Raw genomic sequence first — 16,485 nt, forward strand, 5'->3', positions numbered from 1 at the left:
GGGAGAGAGCGGCCACGCACAAGTGCTCCTGCAAAGTAGACGAGGAACTCGCGCTTGCGCGGCCCCAGGGCGGGCAGCTTGAGCCAGCCCGGGCACGAGATGAGGAAGACGCGGCGGGGGTCGCTCCGGCGCAAGGGGACGCCGCTCGACGACTGGAGGGTGGGCATGGTCGGTGCTGGGCGAGGCTGACGAGCGTGGCGAGCGTGTGCGCTGTGCTCGAGTGCGAGAGCAGGTGGGGGCGGCGAGCGAGCGAGGGTGCGGCCGACTCAGCTTCGACCTCGATCAAGCGAGGTCCGACTTGCACAAGCAGAGCGAGGGCAGCGCTCAAGCGCTCTCGCACACTCTCACGAGGCTATCGACGACGACGAGGAAAAAGCTGGGCGGTGGTTGCACACTACAGACACGGCGAGGCTCGTACAAGCACAGCTCGGCGCCGCGAGGGAGACGAGCGACAGGACAAACGGGAACTGCGAGGGGGCGACGACTAGGCCGTGAAGCCGAGGAGGTGGTCTGCGAGCGAGGACGAGGCGGGCGGACCGTGAGCGAGGGCGGAAAGGGAGGAGAGGAAGAGTGGGACGCACTCTTGTGTATCATCATGATCTTGGCGGCGAAAGCTGCGGGGAAGACGGACAGAAGCATGAGTAGGTGCTCGCGCATGCAGAACTCGACCATGTGGTACGGCGGACCCACCCTCGAGGTGGAAGATGTGCTTGCTGCCCTGGCGCAGGCGGTGGTCGTAGAACGCGCTCCAGTACGCGACGTCGGCCTTGATGAGCTCGTCGACGCGGTCGAGGAGCCGGCAAGTGATGGTCTGTCGGGGCAGCCGAGGTCAGGAAGGTGAACAGGGCGCGACGAGAAAGAGAAGGGGAAGGAGGAGGAAGACGAGGACGGACCGAGAGAACGAGCGTCGCCGGGATGCAGTGCACGAGGAGCTCGTAGAACATGCCCCTCACCTCGAGCAGCCTCTCGGGCGACTGCTCGCCCAAGATGCGCTCAGCCGCCTTGGCCGCGTACTTCTCCCAATCGGGCCGCGGCACCGTGTCGATGTCGCGCTGGTCCTGCTTGCCCGTCTTGAGGAGCGAGTGGTCAGGCTTGATCGTCTTCCACTGCGGGTCCTGCGTGTACAGGGCCTCGAACGACAGGAGGGCGCGGCGCAGGTTGCCCGACGAGATGCGCGCGAGGAGGAGCGACACGTGCTGCGGGACGTCGAAGCCCTCCTTGAGCGCCGTCTGCTGCAGGACCTGGTCGATCTGCGGACAAAAGACGAGTAAGGAGAGGGCAGGGACGTAGATGTGCGACAAGACGACGCACCTGGCCCTCTGTCGGCGCGCCGACGCGCAGGAGCAGACACCTCGAGCGGATCGGGCCGATGATCTTGGACGTCGAGTTGGCGCACAGGATGATGCGCAGGCTCGACGTGAACTTCTCCATCGTACGGCGCAGGGCCGACTGGGCGTCGCGCGACATGCCGTCCGCCTCGTTGATGATGACGACTGGAGGAAGGCGACGAAGGGGAGTAGGTTAGGTCGGCGCCCGCGCCCGAACTCAGGAGGAAGAGGACGCACCCTTGAAGCGCTTGCGGGCGTTGAGGTCGACCTGCTGCGTCTGGGCGATGTCCTTGAGCACCTCCTGGACGACCGAGCGGTCAAAGTTGCCGAGGTCACTGTAGGCGGTCGAGGGAAAGGTGAGCTCGCTTCCCTTGTGGAGGGGGGAGCCAAGGGACGCACCTCGGCGTGAGCTCGATGTGGTAGTTCGATTGGACGATGTTGACGTCGAGCTTGCGCTTCGAGGGCGTGAGGAAGGTGCGCTGCTCGATGCGGATCTGTGGAAGGGCTCAAGATGCGTGAGCCACATGAGAGCCTTTGCATGAGCGCCTGAGAGGCCAGTGTGTGGCCCCTCAAGCCGCTCAAGGAGGGGAAGCGAGCCACGCACCTTCTCGACACCAGGGCCAAAGAGCTCCCTCAGGGTCGCCATGATGCGGGTCTTCTTGCCTGCGCCGGACGGGCCGTAGAAGAGCGTGTGCGGGAAGTCGCCATGTGCCTGTGTGTCGCGGTCCCTCGCGGGTGTCAGGAGGAGAACGGGGCGCGGAGAGATGAAGACGAGGAGGAGGGGGAGGAGAACGAGGGACGCACGAGGGCCCGGAGCCGGTCCGACAGCTCTGGGTGGTAGTCGAGCTTCTGCAGCTCCCTCGGGCGGTGCTTGTCCACGAAGAGCGACATGGCGACGACGAGCCAAGGTGGGGGAGGAGACGAGGCGCGAAGTCGACGCGTCGCACCAAGTCGGCCACCTCGGGCTTCGGCTCTCCCAGACTGCTCGTCGGCCTGTGGAGGCTGCACAAAGAGCTCTCAAGGGAAGCGCGCAAGAGCACGCGAGTCGCGCCGAGAGAGGACAGTGCCGGCTGCGAGTTGCTCCTCCTCGTCCTCGTCTCCGAGCTACACAATCTATACGACGAGCAGGTCTCCCGAGCAGCAGTGGCACCACACGAGGTCGTGCGTGAGCGGCGCCCGCACCACCTTGGCCCTCGCGCCCGGTCCCGCTCCCGCTCCTGCTCCTCCTCCTCGTCCTGCGCCCGGCGCCGCACCGGGCGACACGAGCGGTCCTGCCGCATCGAGGTCCGGCACGCCGTACTCGTCCTCCATGCGCGCCTTGAGGAGCGAGAGCGACGCCTGTCGGACATGCTGCCGGCCGACGGGCACAAGCGGCGGCGAGACGAGCGGTGCGAGGCTCGAGGGTTGCCGGCCGTTCGAGGCGACGGCGGTGTCGGCAGTCGGGTCGGACAGCTCGTCGACAGAGGGAAGGATGGACGCGGTGCGGCGGTGGGCGTGCGTGCGGGACGGGGTGCGGGTCGGGGTCGCAGGGAGGGGAACGTTGGCGGCCGAGGGCGGCGTCGACGGGCCGGCTCGAGACGGAGAACGCGCGGGACGAGCGCGCACCGCGGCGAGCTCGAGCTCCTTGGTCCTCGCCTTGGTGCGCTCCTCGTCGAGCGCCGCCATCATGCTCTCGACCTGGCCCTTGAGGTCGCCGTTGGCCTTCAGCATCTTGACCCGGGTCGACTCGAGCGCGAAGATGTCCTGCTCGAGCTGGCGGATGCGGGCCTGTGCGTCCGAGAGCTGGAGGCGCAGGTCGTCGACGTCGGGAGGCGGAACAGGCTGCGACGGCGAGCGTGCGCCGGGCGAGGTGGACCGCAGCGCGTCGACCTCGTCCCGCGCCTCGGCGTACAGCGCTCGGAGCTCGTGCAGCGACTGCTTGGCCTCGCCGAGCTGCTCGCGCTCGAGCTCGAGCTCTTGCCGGAGCGCCTCGAGCTCGTTCGACTCGCGCTCGTCCGACTTGGCCGTATCGGCGTGCTCGACCGCGTCGGCCTCGAGGCGTGCGACGAGGCCCTCCTTGTCCTCGAGCGTCGCCCTGAGCGACGCCAGCTCGGTCTCGAGCGCCGTGCTCGACTCGCCGGCCTCGGCAACGCGCGCCTGCAGCGCCTTGACCTCGTCCTCGAGCCGTGCTGCGTCGGCCTCGAGCTTGGCCTTGGCCTCGCCCTCGCTCAGCAGCTTGTCGCGTCCCTGCTCGACGGCGCGCTCGAGCTCGGTGACCTCGTCCTTGGTCGCGTCGAGCTCGGCCATGGCGGCCGAGAGCGTCGCCGACGTCTCCTCGACCTCGCCGCGGCACAGGGCGAGCTCGTCTTCGACCTCGCGCTTGGTGCGCTCAGCGTCGGCGAGGTCGGCGCGCAGCGAGTCGAGTTCGGCGCGGAGAGCCGACTCGGACGACTGGAGCTGGGCGAGCGAGGTCGTGAGGGCGAGGGTCTGCTCGGTGGAGGATGACGAGGACGAGGTGAGGCCGGACAGCTGGGTGCGCAGCTCGTCGAGCGTGGTCGTGAGGTCGGCGTTGGTCGTCTGGAGGGCGTCGTGCGCCGACGTGAGGCGCTCGACGTCGGCTCGCGAGGTCGAGAGCTGCTGGTCGAGGGTGGTGGCGCGACCTGCGGGTCCGAGCGGGTCAGTGAGAACGAGTGGGACGTCGTCGAGAGAGAGTGAGTGAGAGTGAGACGCACCTTGTGCGGAAGCGAGCTCGCCGGTCTTGTCGCGCAGCTCGTTCTCGAGCGTGTCGACCCTGGCCTTGACCTTGACGAGGTCGGCCTCGACGAGCGTCCTCGCTTGGACCGCCTGCTGCGCCTCGCCGTGCGTCCTCGCGAGGTCACGCCGGACGTCTGCGAGCTCCTCGGTGAGCGCCGGCGTGTCGGCGCCGTCGCCCGAGCGCGAGCCCGAAGCGGCGCCCGCCTTGAGCTCGTCGAGGCGGTCCTGCAGGTCGGCGGCGACGCTCGCGCTCTGGGCCGCCTTGGACGTCACCGTCTCGATCGAGTACTCGAGCTCGCGCTCCTTGGCGTGCGACGCGGCGAGCTCGCCCTCGAGGCGCGACAGCTCGACCTCCTTGTCGTCGAGCTCCTTCTCGGCCGCCTCGAGCGAGTGCTGCAGCGCCGTCGCGCGCGACTCGGACGCGGCGAGCACGTTCTTGAACACGCCGAGGTCGCGCTCGAGCGAGTTGAGGCGAGTGGCGTTCACGGGCGTCGACGGGCGGGACGAGGCAGACGGGTCGGCGGCGGCGGCGACGACAGGTACGGGGCGCGCCTCGAGCTGCTTGCGCAGTCGGCCTCGACCTCGCGCAGACGGGCTGCATCGACCGTGGCGGTGTCGAGGGCGCTCGACTTGTCGGCGAGAGCGGCGGTCGCTTCCTCGACGGCGGCCCGCATTCTGGTCGAGCGCGGGCGACTTCTCGTCGACGGCGGCCTGCAGGCGGGCGACGTCGGCTCGCAGCTGGTCGATGTCGTTCTTGGCGGCGTCTGCGGCCTCCTTCTTGACCTGCAAGGCGTCGTGAGGTCAGTGCTGCCCAGGGACAGAAGAGGAGGGCAGGGGAAAGTCGTCGACGCACGCGTTGCGCCTGCTCGAGCTCGTTCTTGAGCGACGACATCTGCTCCTCGGCCTCGACGGCCTTCTCCTTGGCCGTAACGAGGTCGCGCTCGGCGGCGGCCGCTCGGTCCTCGGCGGCGACGAGCTCGGCGCGGACCGACTCGATCTCGTCCCGGAGTGAGCCCGCCTCGGCCTGCGCCGCCGCGAGCGCCTCCTTCGACTCCTCGACAGCGCCCTGCAACGCCTCGGCGCGCTCGCGCTCGCCGTCCGCCGCCGCACGGGCCTCGTCACGCTCCTTCTCGGCGGCGGCGAGCTGGGCCCGTGCGGCGTCGAGCTCGCCGTCGAGCGCCGCCTTGTCGCCTTCGAGCTGCTCAATCATGCGGTCGAGCTCTGCGGCACGCTCGGTGTGCGTCGCGGTCGAGGAGCGGAGGTCGGCGAGGGAGGTTTCGAGGGAGGTGACGGTCGTGCGGGACGAGTCGAGGTCGGCTTGGGCGGTGGCGAGGTCGGACTGGGCGGTGGCGAGAGACGACTCAAGGGACGACTCGAGGGACGAGGCGGCGGCGGCACGAGCGGCGGCGTCCGACTCGAGGAACGAAATGGTCGCGAGGTGCGCCGCCACGTCAGCTTCAAGAGCGGCGACGCGCTCCTCGGCCCGGGCCGCCGCTTCTGCGCCGACAGCGACGCCGTTGACCTGCGCCTCGAGCGCCGCGATCGTTGCCAAGTGCGTCTCGACGTCGCTCGCGAGGCGCTCGACCTCGCTCTCGAGCCGCTCGACCGCCGCGTCGCGCTCCTTGACCGCCGCCTCGAGCTGCTCGACGGCGTCTGCGCGCTCGTCACCCGCCTGCGCGACCTGCGCCTCGAGCGAGCGGAGCGTCTCGTCGCGCTGGGCGAGCTCGGCCGTCGCGCTCGCGAGCGACTCCTCGCCGTCCTTGACGCGCAGCTCGAGCTGCAAGACGGCCCGTGCGCGCTCGTCGAGGTCGGCGCGCAGGCGCACGACGAGCTGCTCGAGGTCGGCGGCAGGCTGAAACCGCCCCTGGAGCTCGTCGATGCTCGACAGGTGCGCCTCGACCTCGCGCTCGAGCTCGCCGATGCGGGCCTCGAGTCGCTCGACGACGATGGCGGCGGCGGCGGGTTGCGAGGCGTCGGCAGCCTGCAGCTGCTCGGCGCCGACCGCCGCGTCCTGGTCGTCGCCCGCCGCCGTATGCGAGGCCGCCCGGGCCGCCGCCTGCGCCGTCTCGAGCTCCCGCCTCGCCTCGTCCCGCTCCCGCATCGCCTCCTCCGCGCGCCGCGCGTCCGCCTCGCCGGCCCTGACCCTCTCCTCGAGCGCCTCCTTGACCTCGCGCGCGTCGCGCAGCGCCTCGTCCCTCTCGCCACTCAGCCGCTCCCTCAGCTCCTCGCCCGTCCGCTTCTCCTCGCCGAGCGCGTCCCGCTCGCGCCCGCTGTCCTCCGCACGTTGCTCAGCCCGGCTGAGCAGGCCCTCGAGCTCCTCGCACCGCGAGCGGAACGCCTCGGCCGACCCGGACGTCTCGGCGCGCAGGGCGACGAGCGCCTGCTCGAGCGCCTCGGCGCGCGACTCGGCCGCGTCGAGCGAGACACGCAGGGCGTCGAGCTCGGCTGCGGCGGCCTCGTCGTGCGCAGGCTCGGGCGCGGGGGCCGGCTCCGGCTCCGGCGCAGGCGCGAGAGGAGGCTGCGCGCGCGCCTCGTCGAGCTCGCGCTCGAGGTCGGCGATGCGGGCGTCGCGCTGCGCGACCTGGGCGGGCAGGTCCTGCTCCTCGAAGCGTGCGAGGCGCTCGACGAGGTCGTCGATCTCGGCATCGCGCGCGTCGAGCTCGTCGCGGCGCTCGGCGAGGGCGGCGCGCGCGATCGAGACGCCGCGCTCCTGTAGCGTCGCGGATGCGAGGCGGGTCAGTGACGCTCCGGTACCGGACACGAGTGGAAAAGGAGAGCGAGAGCCAGACGCACGAGGTTCGCGATCCGCTCGACGTCGCCCCGACTCCTCGCCCTCAGCTCCTCGCACTCGTCCTCGCACTCATCGACCCTCACCCTGAGGCCCTCGACCTCTCTCGGGTCCGGCGCCTCGGCGAGCAGGCCCTCGCACTCATCGACGCGCGCACGCAGGCCCTCGAGCTCGCGCGGGTCGGGCGCGTCGGCGAGGAGCGCCTCGAGCTCGCGCACGCGCGAGGCGAGCTGCGACGCGTCGTGCTGCGGCTCCTGCGGCTGTTGCGGCTGCGGTCGCACGCTCGAGGTCGAGCTCGCCCCGTACGAAGGCGACGAGGGCGGCTCGGGCGAGACGAGGACGCCCGTCGACGAGGTGCGCGCCGACGATGACGGCGTCCCGGACCGGCCCTCGGGCTCGACCTGGCGCTGCTGCTGCTGCTGCGCCTTGAGGGGCTGCGAGCGCGCAGGTGGCGGCGACAGGATGCGCGAAAAGTAGTCGGCGGCGGCCTGCATCGGGGCGGGGACGTGCACTTGCGGGTGCGCGCGTGCGGGAGGAGGTGCGGCGGGCGCAATTGTGGGTGCGGGTGCGGGTGCAGGCGAGGTGGACAGAGTGGGTGGAGGGGAAAAGAGACGGGCCGTGGCTGAAGCCGGCGCAGGCTGTCGGGGCGTAGGTGCGGCGAGTTCGGGTCGAGGAAATGGTGGGGAGGCGAGCTGGCGGTTAGGCAAGGGTGCCGGTGGCGGAGCTGGCGAGCGTGCGAGGGTCGGTGGTGCGCGTGAGAGGACACTGGCGATGCTCGACGCGGGGCTCGCGGGCACGCTGGTCGCGTCGGTGCGAGTCGAGGGCGAGGAGGGGTGGGTCGTGTCGGCTGAGGCGGCGGCACCGCCCTGGGTCGCCTTCTTCTGCGCCTGGAACTTGCGCAGCTGGTGGACGCGAGTTGCACGTTAGCCTGGCCGTTTGGCGAAGGGAGAGACGAGGGAGGAGACGCACCTTGTCGCGGGCGCGAGCCGCCTTGGCTGCGCGGTCTTGCGCGCCTGCGTGCAACCGAGCTCAGTCAGTACAGGGACACGCTTAGATCCGTGAACCGGCAGAGGGACGCGCCCGAGTCGTCCATGGAGGGTGACGGGCCGAAGTGGGACAAGAGAGATGAAGGCGGGCGCTCTGCACGGCGCGACGGCGATGCTCGGGGACGTCGATAGTCGGAGCTGTGGTGACAGAGCTCTGTGTGCCCGCAGCAGCTGTGCGTGCGGTGTTGAGAGCAGGAAGGAGCAACGGCCGCGAGAGATGGCGGGGAAGCGACACCGCTCTCGACAACTCGCGGCGGGTTTGCAGTAGGGCCGAGGGTGGGTATCAAGGAGTCGTACACGCGCTCGATACAGGCTCCAGACTGCTCGAGGGGCGAGGCCGCGGCGGCTACGAGCTCGTCCTCATCAACCGGGAGCTCGTTTCGACAGCTCTCACTCGCCCGCACCAGCTCCTCGCGCCGAGCGAGCACCCGCACTCGACCATGGTCACACCTGTCGACGCCGCGAGCACCCTGGCAGCCTACACCGCCGGCCTTGCGCCCAGGCACCGCATCTTCCTCTTGGTCTGCGTCCAAGGCCCGCTCGAAGCGTTCCGCCTCCCTGAGCTCCACTCAGTCGCCCAGTTGTACAACATCCCGCTCAGCTGGCCCGCGCCGCCCGATTCGACTGTGCGTCGACCCTCTCTCCCCTCCCTGTCCTCCTCCTCGTCCTTGCTGACCTCTCTCACCCCGCCTCGCAGCGCCCGTACGTCCTCATCGGCCTCGAGAGCGAGGACCACGCCCGCACTCTCGCCAACCGCCTCATCAGCGCCAAGCACGTGTGGGAGCTATGGGCACAGGGCGACTCCTACGCCGCCGTGCACGACCAGGTCAAGAGCGACGCCGTCCGCCCTCTCTGGGTCCGTCTCGCCCTCTGCCTCCCTCTCCCTTGGCCCAGAGCAACAAGCTGACCCTGATACACGCCCCGCAGGAGCCCTACGCGAGCGACCCGTCGTGCTCGTGGAAGTTCACCGTAGCCGGCCACCTGCGCACGATCCCGCTCCCTCAGCAGATCGCGACCGTCAACACTTTCTCGTTCATGCCGTTCAAGGGCCCGATCAAGCTCCGCAACCCGCACCTCGAGGTCGGCGTCTTTGAGGAGTACGAGTGGGACCCGCTGCGGGGCCAGAAGGTGCGCGAGGCGAGGGTCGCGCTCGGCTTGAGCGAGGAGAAGGGCAAGGGCAAGGAGAAGATGAAGGTCGTCGAGGAGGGTGATCCGGAGCACACGGGCGGGCTGCGAGGCGTCTGGATGGGCCGCAAGGTGCGTCGTCGTCCTCTCCCTCCCTGCGGCCCCTTCTCGACGGACCTGACTTGCCCTCTTTGCCGCAGATCTGCGACTCGTCGCGCCACCTCATGGACAAGTACGACCTCAAGAAGCGCGCCTACATCGGCACGACCTCGATGGAGGCCGAGGTGTCGCTCCTCATGGCCAACCAGGCCCTCGCCGCCCCGGGCAAGTACGTCTACGACCCGTTCGGTGCGTCCCACTCTCTTTCTCTCTCTCAGATATGAGTTGAGCCAGGCACTGACTTTGAGCGTGCGCCACAGCTGGGACGGGCTCGATGCTGCTCACGAGCGCGGAGTTTGGCGCCATGACGTTCGGGAGCGACATTGACGGTCGGCAGCTGCGCGGCAAGAGTACGTCCCCTGCTCCTCCCTGTCTGCCTGGGTATCGACGCGAGCCTGATGTCTGTACTCTCGCTCGCAGAAACGTCGATCAAGCACTCGGCGGCGCAGTACGGCACGTCGAAGCGCATCGTCGACACGTTCACCTTCGACATGACGGTACGTTCCCGCTACCTCCCTCTCGAGCCAGATCCCTCTTGCGAGTCAGACCTGACGACGAGTCCGTTGTCCCTGCAGCAACATCCTTTCCGCTGCGGCGAGATCTTCGACGCCATCATCACGGACCGTGCGTCGTCTTCTTTCTGCCTCTCGTTCTCTCTCTCCCGGTCGCGCATGCCTGACACGCCCTCTCGATCATGCTGTACAGCTCCATACGGCGTGCGTGCCGGCGCGAGGCGGCTCGGGCGCGAGGACGGCGCGCGCGAGGTCGAGCCGATGATTCTGCGAGGGCGCGAGGACGAGGGCCTGCACCACACGTGCGTCCGACGCTCTCTTCTCTCTGTGTCTCCTCTCTACTCTGCGACGCTGTGCGCCTCGTGCGCACGTCGTGCGGAGCTGTGTCGACTCGTCGCTCGAAGAGACGCTCAAACACTTCCCCCTCGCCGCAGCCTGCACGACTACGTCCCTCCCTCGGTCGGCTGGCCCATGGAGGACGTCATCTCGACGCTCGTCACCTACGCCCTGTACCTCCTCCGTCCTGGCGGCCGCCTCGTCTTTTTCCTCCCGACGTCGAACGCCGACTACTCGGACCTCGACGTGCCCCAAGTCCGCGGGCTCAGGCTCGTGAGCAACTCGCTGCAGGACTACGGCAAGTGGGGGAGGCGGCTCATCACGATGGAGAAGGTGCAGGAGGCGGACGAGGAGGGTCAGAGGGGCGTGGAGAGCGAGCTCGAGGGGCTCGACCGCGGGATCAGGAGGAGGCGCGAGGACGACGAGGCGCCGGCGGGCGCGGCGGTCGAGGGTGAGGGTGCGAGTGGGCGTGACGGCGACGTGGACGAGGGCGCAGAGGGGCAGAAGAGGCGGCCCGGGCACGCCGACTTCAACCAGCGGTTCTGGGCCGGGTTTGACCCGGTGCGCGAGGGGCTCAGGCGGCTCGGGCTCGCTGGCAATGCGGCGGGCAGCGATGCTGAGGCTGTACAACAGGAGTCGAAGGCGGCGCAATGAAGAGCTAGAGCGCTCGTCCTTTCTCTCTCTCGGTCGTGCTCGTCGTCGAGCGAACGAGAGTCGCAAGTCGTCATTGGCATCGAGGGGTACAGGAACGAGAGAGTGAGAACAAGAGTGTCTATCGTCGTCGTCGTCGTCGTGAGCAAGGAGATACACTGGCGGATCGTCCATGTCGTCCTCGTCGTCGCCTCCTCCCTCTCGCCGCCACCGCTGCCGCCGAGGCTGCTCAGTACCGCCCGTACCCTGCCGGCGCGCCGTACGGGTCCTGCTGCTGCCCTGCACCCATGCCCGAGCCCGTCGCACGCTGGTACTGCGTCCCACCCGCGCCGCCCTGCTGCTCGTGCGTGTAGTACGTCGGCGCGAGCGAGCCAGTCTCGCCCGCTCGCGCGTACGGGTCGGCCGTCGTGGTCGCCGCACCGTGGCCGTACGAGCTCGGCGCCTGGTTCTGGACGTACATGCCCTGCTTGGACTGCTGGGCCTGGATCGGCGGCGAGGCGGTCGAGGGGCGGTAGGGGAGGACGGGCGGCTGCGACGAGGACGACGACGGGTCGGCGTACGACGGGCCGGGCGCTGCCGACTGGTAGCCGTCGACGTAAGGCGTCGCGGCCTGTTGGAGCGGAGGAGGCGACGAGGCCGGGTACGGCGGGTACGCGCCCGAGTACGACGATGGCGACACGACGTGGCCCTGGGACCCGCCGTACGCGTGGTACTGCTGCTGCTGCGGGTCCTGGTCGTAGCCGTCGCTCGCGCCGGCAAGCCGCCGCTCGTCGGCCTGCGTCGCAAAGCCCCGGTTCGCCCTCGCCTCGGCCGCGAGGCGCGCTCCGGCGCCCGTCCCAGCTGCGCCGGCCGGTGGACCGACGGGCGAGACCGGCGGGAGCGACGCGGCGCCCGACTCGGGCGGGAACGAGACCGAGTGGCCGGGCGCCGACGGGTCGCGGCGGCCGTAGCCCTCGCCGACGCCCGAGATGAGGCTCGGCGGCGCAGCGCCGCCGGCACCGACGTTCGACAGGTCGCCGTACGAGGCGTACTGCTGGTGCTGCTGCTGCTGCTGAGGCGGGTACGAAGCGTACGTGTCGTCGTAGTCGACGTGGTGCGTCGCCGTGAGCGGGACGTGCTCGGGGAAGTTGGGCAGGTTGGCCGCGTCCTCCTTGCGGGCGTACTCGGCCTTGACGGCGTCGGCGCGCAGCTTGGACCCATAGTTCTCGTCGGGCATGGGGCGGTACATGTCGGACTGCTGCTGCTCGCGGCGATTGCGCCGGGTGATGCAGGTGCCGCACTGCGAGGAGGCAAGCGCGTGAGCTCGGGAAGCGCTCGTGCGAGAGAGAGGAGGACGTACGCCGAAAAAGAAGCCCGAGATGAGGAACAGGATGAGGGCGGCGAGCGTCATCCAGATGGCCTGCAGGAGGGAAAAGAGTCAGGTCTGCCCGAGCGGACGAGGGTAGGGGAAAGGTGGACGCACGTTGCCGAGGGTGGCCTGACCGCCGACGCTGCTGCGGTCGATGCGCTGCTTGGCGATTATGAAGACGACCATGTCAAAGATGAAGGCGAGAAGGGTGACGGTGCCGGCGAATGAGGCAAAGCAGGTGCTGAGCATGGTGCCGGCGAAGTTGTGCATGTGGGCGAGGAGGCCAAACACGACCGAGATGGCGCCGAGGACGGCGGCGACCGGGTGCAGGACGAGGCAGTAGGTGGCCCACTTGAGGACCGAGTCGGACAGGTCGCCCAGCTTGCCGTTGATGCCCAGGAGGGCCGCGACGTCGAGGTTGTAGCCGAGCTTGGCGCTCGTGCACTTGTTGCCGACGCAGTAGCCGAACGTGCCGAGCTTGACGGTGCCCTTGATCGAGCCCGAGCTGATGGTCGCGTCGAGGAAGTAGAACGTCTTGAGGAGCGGGGTGCTCACGGAGACGAGGACGAGGAGCTGCAGGGGGCAGGGCCCACGAGGGCCGGTCAGTGGTGGTTGCAGGGGCGGGAGAAGGGGTATCACGCACCACTGTCGCCGCAAAGACGACGATTGTGCCTGCGTGGAGCGAGTGCGAGGTGAGCGAGGTCGTCTCGGGTGATGAGGCGTGGGCTGGAACGGGGCGGGCGCACCCGGGGTTGCGGGTCGCCAGGCCATGATCCGAGGTGTCTGTAGATGGGTGCTGTGCGGTGCTCGAAGCAGATCGAGCGTGTAGCGAGGCGAGGAGGAGAGGGGGCGGCGAACGGACTTGGCGAGGCAGCGGCTCCGATTGCACCGCCTCGTTCGCTCGTCTCTCTCTCACCTGCTCGTTCTCGCTGCAGGTCAGCGTGTCTCTCGCATCGTCGCATCGCTCGTGCAGCCGAGAAGAGAGCGCGAGAGATCGTTCGTGTTGCACAGCGCCTCGCTCGCTCTGACCTCCTCCTCGCTCCTCGCGCCGCACAAGCTCACGCCGCACCCTCAAACGCGCGTCGCCTCGCCGAGTCCGGGTGAAAGACGGTCATGCCGACGGGGAGCGACTTGCCGAGCGAGAAAGCCTGCGCAAGGACAGAGTCAACAAGGTTCGCGAGAAAGGGAGAGAGGTTGACTTGACGGACCGGGTCCGGTCGACGGAGCTGCGCGTCGTAGGAAGAGTTGGCAAGGATGAGAGGGCGAAAAGAGAGTGGAAGAGGAAGAGGGACGCACAATCATGGCGGCCACGTCGTTCAGGAACGACTGGATCCTGACGAGAACGCGCTGGAACGGCTGGCCGGCCGGGTTGTTTGCCTGCGAGACGAGCGACATCGCCCATTCCTTGAGGACGTCGTGCACGAGCGGGCCCTCGTCTCGTCGCTTGAACATGTCGCGGACGCGTTCGTACCGCTTGAGGTGCTGCGGGTCCTTGAGCGCCCTTTTGGCGGTGCTCGTCGCCCACATCTGGCCGTCCCAGTGGAACTCCATCGCAGAGCTGCCAGCCTGAGAGCGCGGGGCGCGGTGGCGGGCGTGAATGAGGCGCGAAAAGATGTAGACGACCGTGAGCGTGTCATAAAGGCGCTTGACGTCGCGGCGGTGCGCCTCGACGTCGTGGTGTGGCGCCTTGACGTCGCGGCGCGGCGCCTCGGCGAGCTGATACAGGAGGTACAGGAGCATGGCGTCCGGCGGCGCGTCGCACAGGTTGTTCAAGTTTGCAATCGAGCGGTTCCAGCCCGTGTACGTGACCCAGTGCGGCGTGACGTCGAGGTTGAGCCGGTACGACCGCTTGCTGATCGAGTCGTGGTGCGCGTCAAAGACAAGCTGACCGTGCTCCTGTGTGCGACGACGAGGTCAAGATGATGCTCGCTCGAGGCGCGAGAAGGAGGACGCACCTCACGAAACGCGGGCTCCCTCAAGAGGTCCTTGCGGACGAGGTCGAGCTTGCCGTCAAGCCAGTGATCACCAGCTAGGAAGAGATCGATGCTCTACGGACGCGAGGGGGAGTCAGTCTGTGCTCAACGCGAGAGAGGGAGGGACCGGCGGATCGGAAAGACTCACAAGGTCGCTGAAAAACAGGTTGTCGCCGAGGCGCCTGGCCTCGTGATGCATCATCCTTCCACTTGACTCGTTGGGATAGTCGGGATAGAGGCAGGCGAGCCAGCCGACGCAGCTGCTCGTGTTGAGCATGACCCAGCCGTCCGGGTTGAGCCGAGCCAAGTGGCGGACGACTTCAATGGCGGCTTGAGCGTGCTGCTTGAGGGTGTACGACATGGCGGCGACGTGAGGCAACGAGGGTGCGCAGTGACGACCCAAGTGTATCGAAAGCAGAGGAGGGAGGGAGAGCGGCGAGCGAGGCGCTTGGAAGCGGCGGTGGCGGCCGCGGAGAATCCGAACCTGGGGCCCGAGCGCCGGACAGGGGCGACAAGCGGGCGGCCGTACGGGAGGATGAGAGCCCGCCCCGCGTGCACGTACGCGCACGACGAGGCGATCGCCCGAGAGCTCGAGCGGTGGTCGAGGGCCAGGAGGAGCGCGCGAAGCCGAAGCGGCGCGCAAGCTGGGCGCAGTGGGGGCCGAGGTCGACGACTGCGGCTTGTCTTTGTCTGCCGCCTCGCGACAGGGAGCGGTCAGGACGAGGACGGGTGGGAGAGAGCAAGAGCCTGAGAGGCGGGCGCACGAGGAGAAGGGCCGAGTGACAGCGAACGGCGGGTCGAGGGATGGTTCCAGGGCGTGAAGCAGATGCGCAGCATGGTGTACGACCCCTCGCAGGAGCTGGAGAGGCGAGCGAGGTGAGTTGGACGAGGTCAAGCCGGTGAGAGACGAGCGGAGGTGGTCGACGAGGAGCTCACACTCGACCAACGCCCGCTGTCGAGGCTACTGCTAGCCAGACAGCCGCCACCGCACCACAGCAGCCACCACAGCCACCTGCGCTTAGCCTACGCCGCCTCGTCACCGCCCCGTCTCCGTCTCCGCCAACTTCCTCGACCCGGCTTCAACTCGCCAGCACAGCCTCGTGCGCCTGAACTAGCCACCCAGTGAGCCACACACCCCCTCATCAGAGCACTTGGTGGACACGCGAGCTCACGTGGACCCCTGCAGACCTCGGTCCACCTCTCCTCCTCCTCTTCATCTCTCAGCTCGACTCTCGCCATGCCCCGTGAACTCGCCCGCACCCTCCAGCGCTCCCTGACCCACCTCAAGCCCCCACCGGTCAAGGGCGGCAAGTTCCAGCTCCCGCTCCCGACCCACTTCCGCCCAACGCCCGCCTTCGTCCAGGTCAAGGACCGCATCCCCTTCTGGCACGTCGCTCCCGGCGACCGCGTCAAGCTCGTCAAGGGCTCCAGCGAAGTCAAGGGCAAGGTCGGCGTCGTCGACCGCGTCGACCGCGAGACCAACCGCGTCTACCTCAAGGAGCCCGAGTTCGCCGTCCGTCCCCTCTTCCCTTCTCGCTCCGTCGCGCGCACCAGAGCTAACCCACGTCGTCCACAGGCCAAGAAGCGCCAGTTCTCCGAGTACCCGGGGCAGCAGCTCGAGCCCGACTTTGCCGGGAGCGGCGACGCCGGCGGCACCTACACGGTCGCGCGCCCGTTCCACGTCTCGAACGTGCGCCTCCAGGTGCGCGACGGCGAGCACGAGTACACGGCGACGCGCACCCGCAAGAGCAAGGTGACGTGGGACCGCCGCAACCGCCGGTTCGCGTGGAAGCGCTACGTGCTCGTGCCCGAGCTGGGCGCCGGCGACGAGTCGGGCTGGAGGGAGCTGCCCTGGCCCAAGGAGGACGTCCCTACTTCCACCCCGAGTTCGTCCCCTCCTCTCCTCCCTCTCCTTCTGCTCCCCCTGCCCCACGGACCCTGACCTCGCTCGCTCGCCTGCCCGCAGCCGCCCGCGACATGACCTCGACCACGACCCTCCCCTCCTGGATCCCCGACCTCTCGGCCCTGTCCCTCGCGCCCTCGCGCGCCGACCTCCCGCGCCTCCCGACCAAGCCCATCGCGCTCGCAGACGGCGCACCGCCCGAGCTCCAGGTCTCGCAGCTCGACCTCGGCGGGTCGTACTACTCGCGCGCGAGCCGCACCAGGCGCTTCAACGAGCGCAAGGCGGCAGAGAAGGAGTACGGCAAGGGCGTCATGAAGCAGAAGGCCAAGGACGTCAGGAGGGGCAAGCTGCCCGAGGGCGCCATCGCGTGGTAGACACGGAGCGAGCGAGAGGGGTCGAGCTCGAGCGAGGGCGAGGAGCAGCACCTGCACACAGTCGTTCCGCATTCACGCTCGGTCTCTCGAGAGATCGCGAGGAAGCGCGTGTCGCAGCGAGCCGGTCATCGTCGAGCGAGAGAGCGCCCGCTTCGCTCGCACGGACTCTCTGCGAGCTCTCTCGCCTTCTCGATCCATCTCTCGACGAG

The 16,485-nt window shown here is 68.9% G+C and overlaps 6 protein-coding genes across 6 annotated transcripts; 2 read left to right on the forward strand and 4 right to left on the reverse strand.

The window, feature by feature from the left end:
- Positions 1–364: 364 nt before the first annotated feature.
- Positions 365–2,225, reverse strand: RHOBADRAFT_23878 (uncharacterized protein). Its single transcript, XM_018412617.1, has 9 exons — positions 2,133–2,225; positions 1,933–2,040; positions 1,728–1,822; positions 1,566–1,663; positions 1,312–1,493; positions 894–1,250; positions 691–811; positions 582–614; positions 365–510 (listed from the first exon to the last, which is right to left on the reverse strand). Exons 1-9 carry the CDS (start codon positions 2,217–2,219, stop codon positions 485–487), a joined length of 1,107 nt encoding a protein of 368 aa, XP_018273399.1. The 5' UTR covers positions 2,220–2,225; the 3' UTR covers positions 365–484.
- A 160-nt stretch (positions 2,226–2,385) lies between these two features.
- RHOBADRAFT_51222 (uncharacterized protein) lies at positions 2,386–7,942 on the reverse strand (the record flags this gene model as incomplete). Its single annotated transcript, XM_018415723.1, has 6 exons — positions 2,386–3,967; positions 4,040–4,656; positions 4,756–4,844; positions 4,915–6,771; positions 6,855–7,751; positions 7,898–7,942. The coding sequence occupies 6 exons, from the start codon at positions 7,940–7,942 to the stop codon at positions 2,442–2,444; spliced, it is 5,031 nt and encodes a 1,676-aa protein (XP_018273400.1). The 3' UTR covers positions 2,386–2,441.
- Positions 7,943–8,335: 393 nt separating this feature from the next.
- On the forward strand, positions 8,336–10,681 carry RHOBADRAFT_51223 (uncharacterized protein; the record flags this gene model as incomplete). The annotated part of the gene is made up of 10 exons (XM_018415724.1): positions 8,336–8,521; positions 8,593–8,751; positions 8,823–9,152; positions 9,221–9,368; positions 9,440–9,529; positions 9,600–9,676; positions 9,755–9,803; positions 9,885–9,993; positions 10,126–10,588; positions 10,661–10,681. The coding sequence occupies 10 exons, from the start codon at positions 8,336–8,338 to the stop codon at positions 10,679–10,681; spliced, it is 1,632 nt and encodes a 543-aa protein (XP_018273401.1).
- A 1,124-nt stretch (positions 10,682–11,805) lies between these two features.
- Positions 11,806–12,870, reverse strand: RHOBADRAFT_23882 (uncharacterized protein; the record flags this gene model as incomplete). The annotated part of the gene is made up of 5 exons (XM_018412618.1): positions 12,773–12,870; positions 12,670–12,698; positions 12,141–12,599; positions 12,014–12,077; positions 11,806–11,955 (listed from the first exon to the last, which is right to left on the reverse strand). Coding segments are annotated over exons 1-5 (726 nt in total), but the record flags the coding sequence as incomplete, so codon positions are not given.
- Positions 12,871–13,084: 214 nt separating this feature from the next.
- On the reverse strand, positions 13,085–14,836 carry RHOBADRAFT_41347 (uncharacterized protein; the record flags this gene model as incomplete). Its single annotated transcript, XM_018413861.1, has 7 exons — positions 13,085–13,174; positions 13,235–13,252; positions 13,323–13,922; positions 13,982–14,074; positions 14,148–14,339; positions 14,562–14,689; positions 14,764–14,836. 7 exons carry the CDS (start codon positions 14,834–14,836, stop codon positions 13,085–13,087), a joined length of 1,194 nt encoding a protein of 397 aa, XP_018273403.1.
- A 127-nt stretch (positions 14,837–14,963) lies between these two features.
- RHOBADRAFT_51225 (uncharacterized protein) lies at positions 14,964–16,352 on the forward strand. The gene is made up of 4 exons (XM_018415725.1): positions 14,964–15,121; positions 15,186–15,512; positions 15,576–15,885; positions 15,966–16,352. Exons 2-4 carry the CDS (start codon positions 15,237–15,239, stop codon positions 16,274–16,276), a joined length of 897 nt encoding a protein of 298 aa, XP_018273404.1. The 5' UTR covers positions 14,964–15,121; positions 15,186–15,236; the 3' UTR covers positions 16,277–16,352.
- Positions 16,353–16,485: the final 133 nt, after the last annotated feature.

Source organism: Rhodotorula graminis, assembly GCF_001329695.1.
Source record: "Rhodotorula graminis WP1 unplaced genomic scaffold RHOBAscaffold_2, whole genome shotgun sequence".
NCBI classification, from domain to species: domain Eukaryota; kingdom Fungi; phylum Basidiomycota; class Microbotryomycetes; order Sporidiobolales; family Sporidiobolaceae; genus Rhodotorula; species Rhodotorula graminis.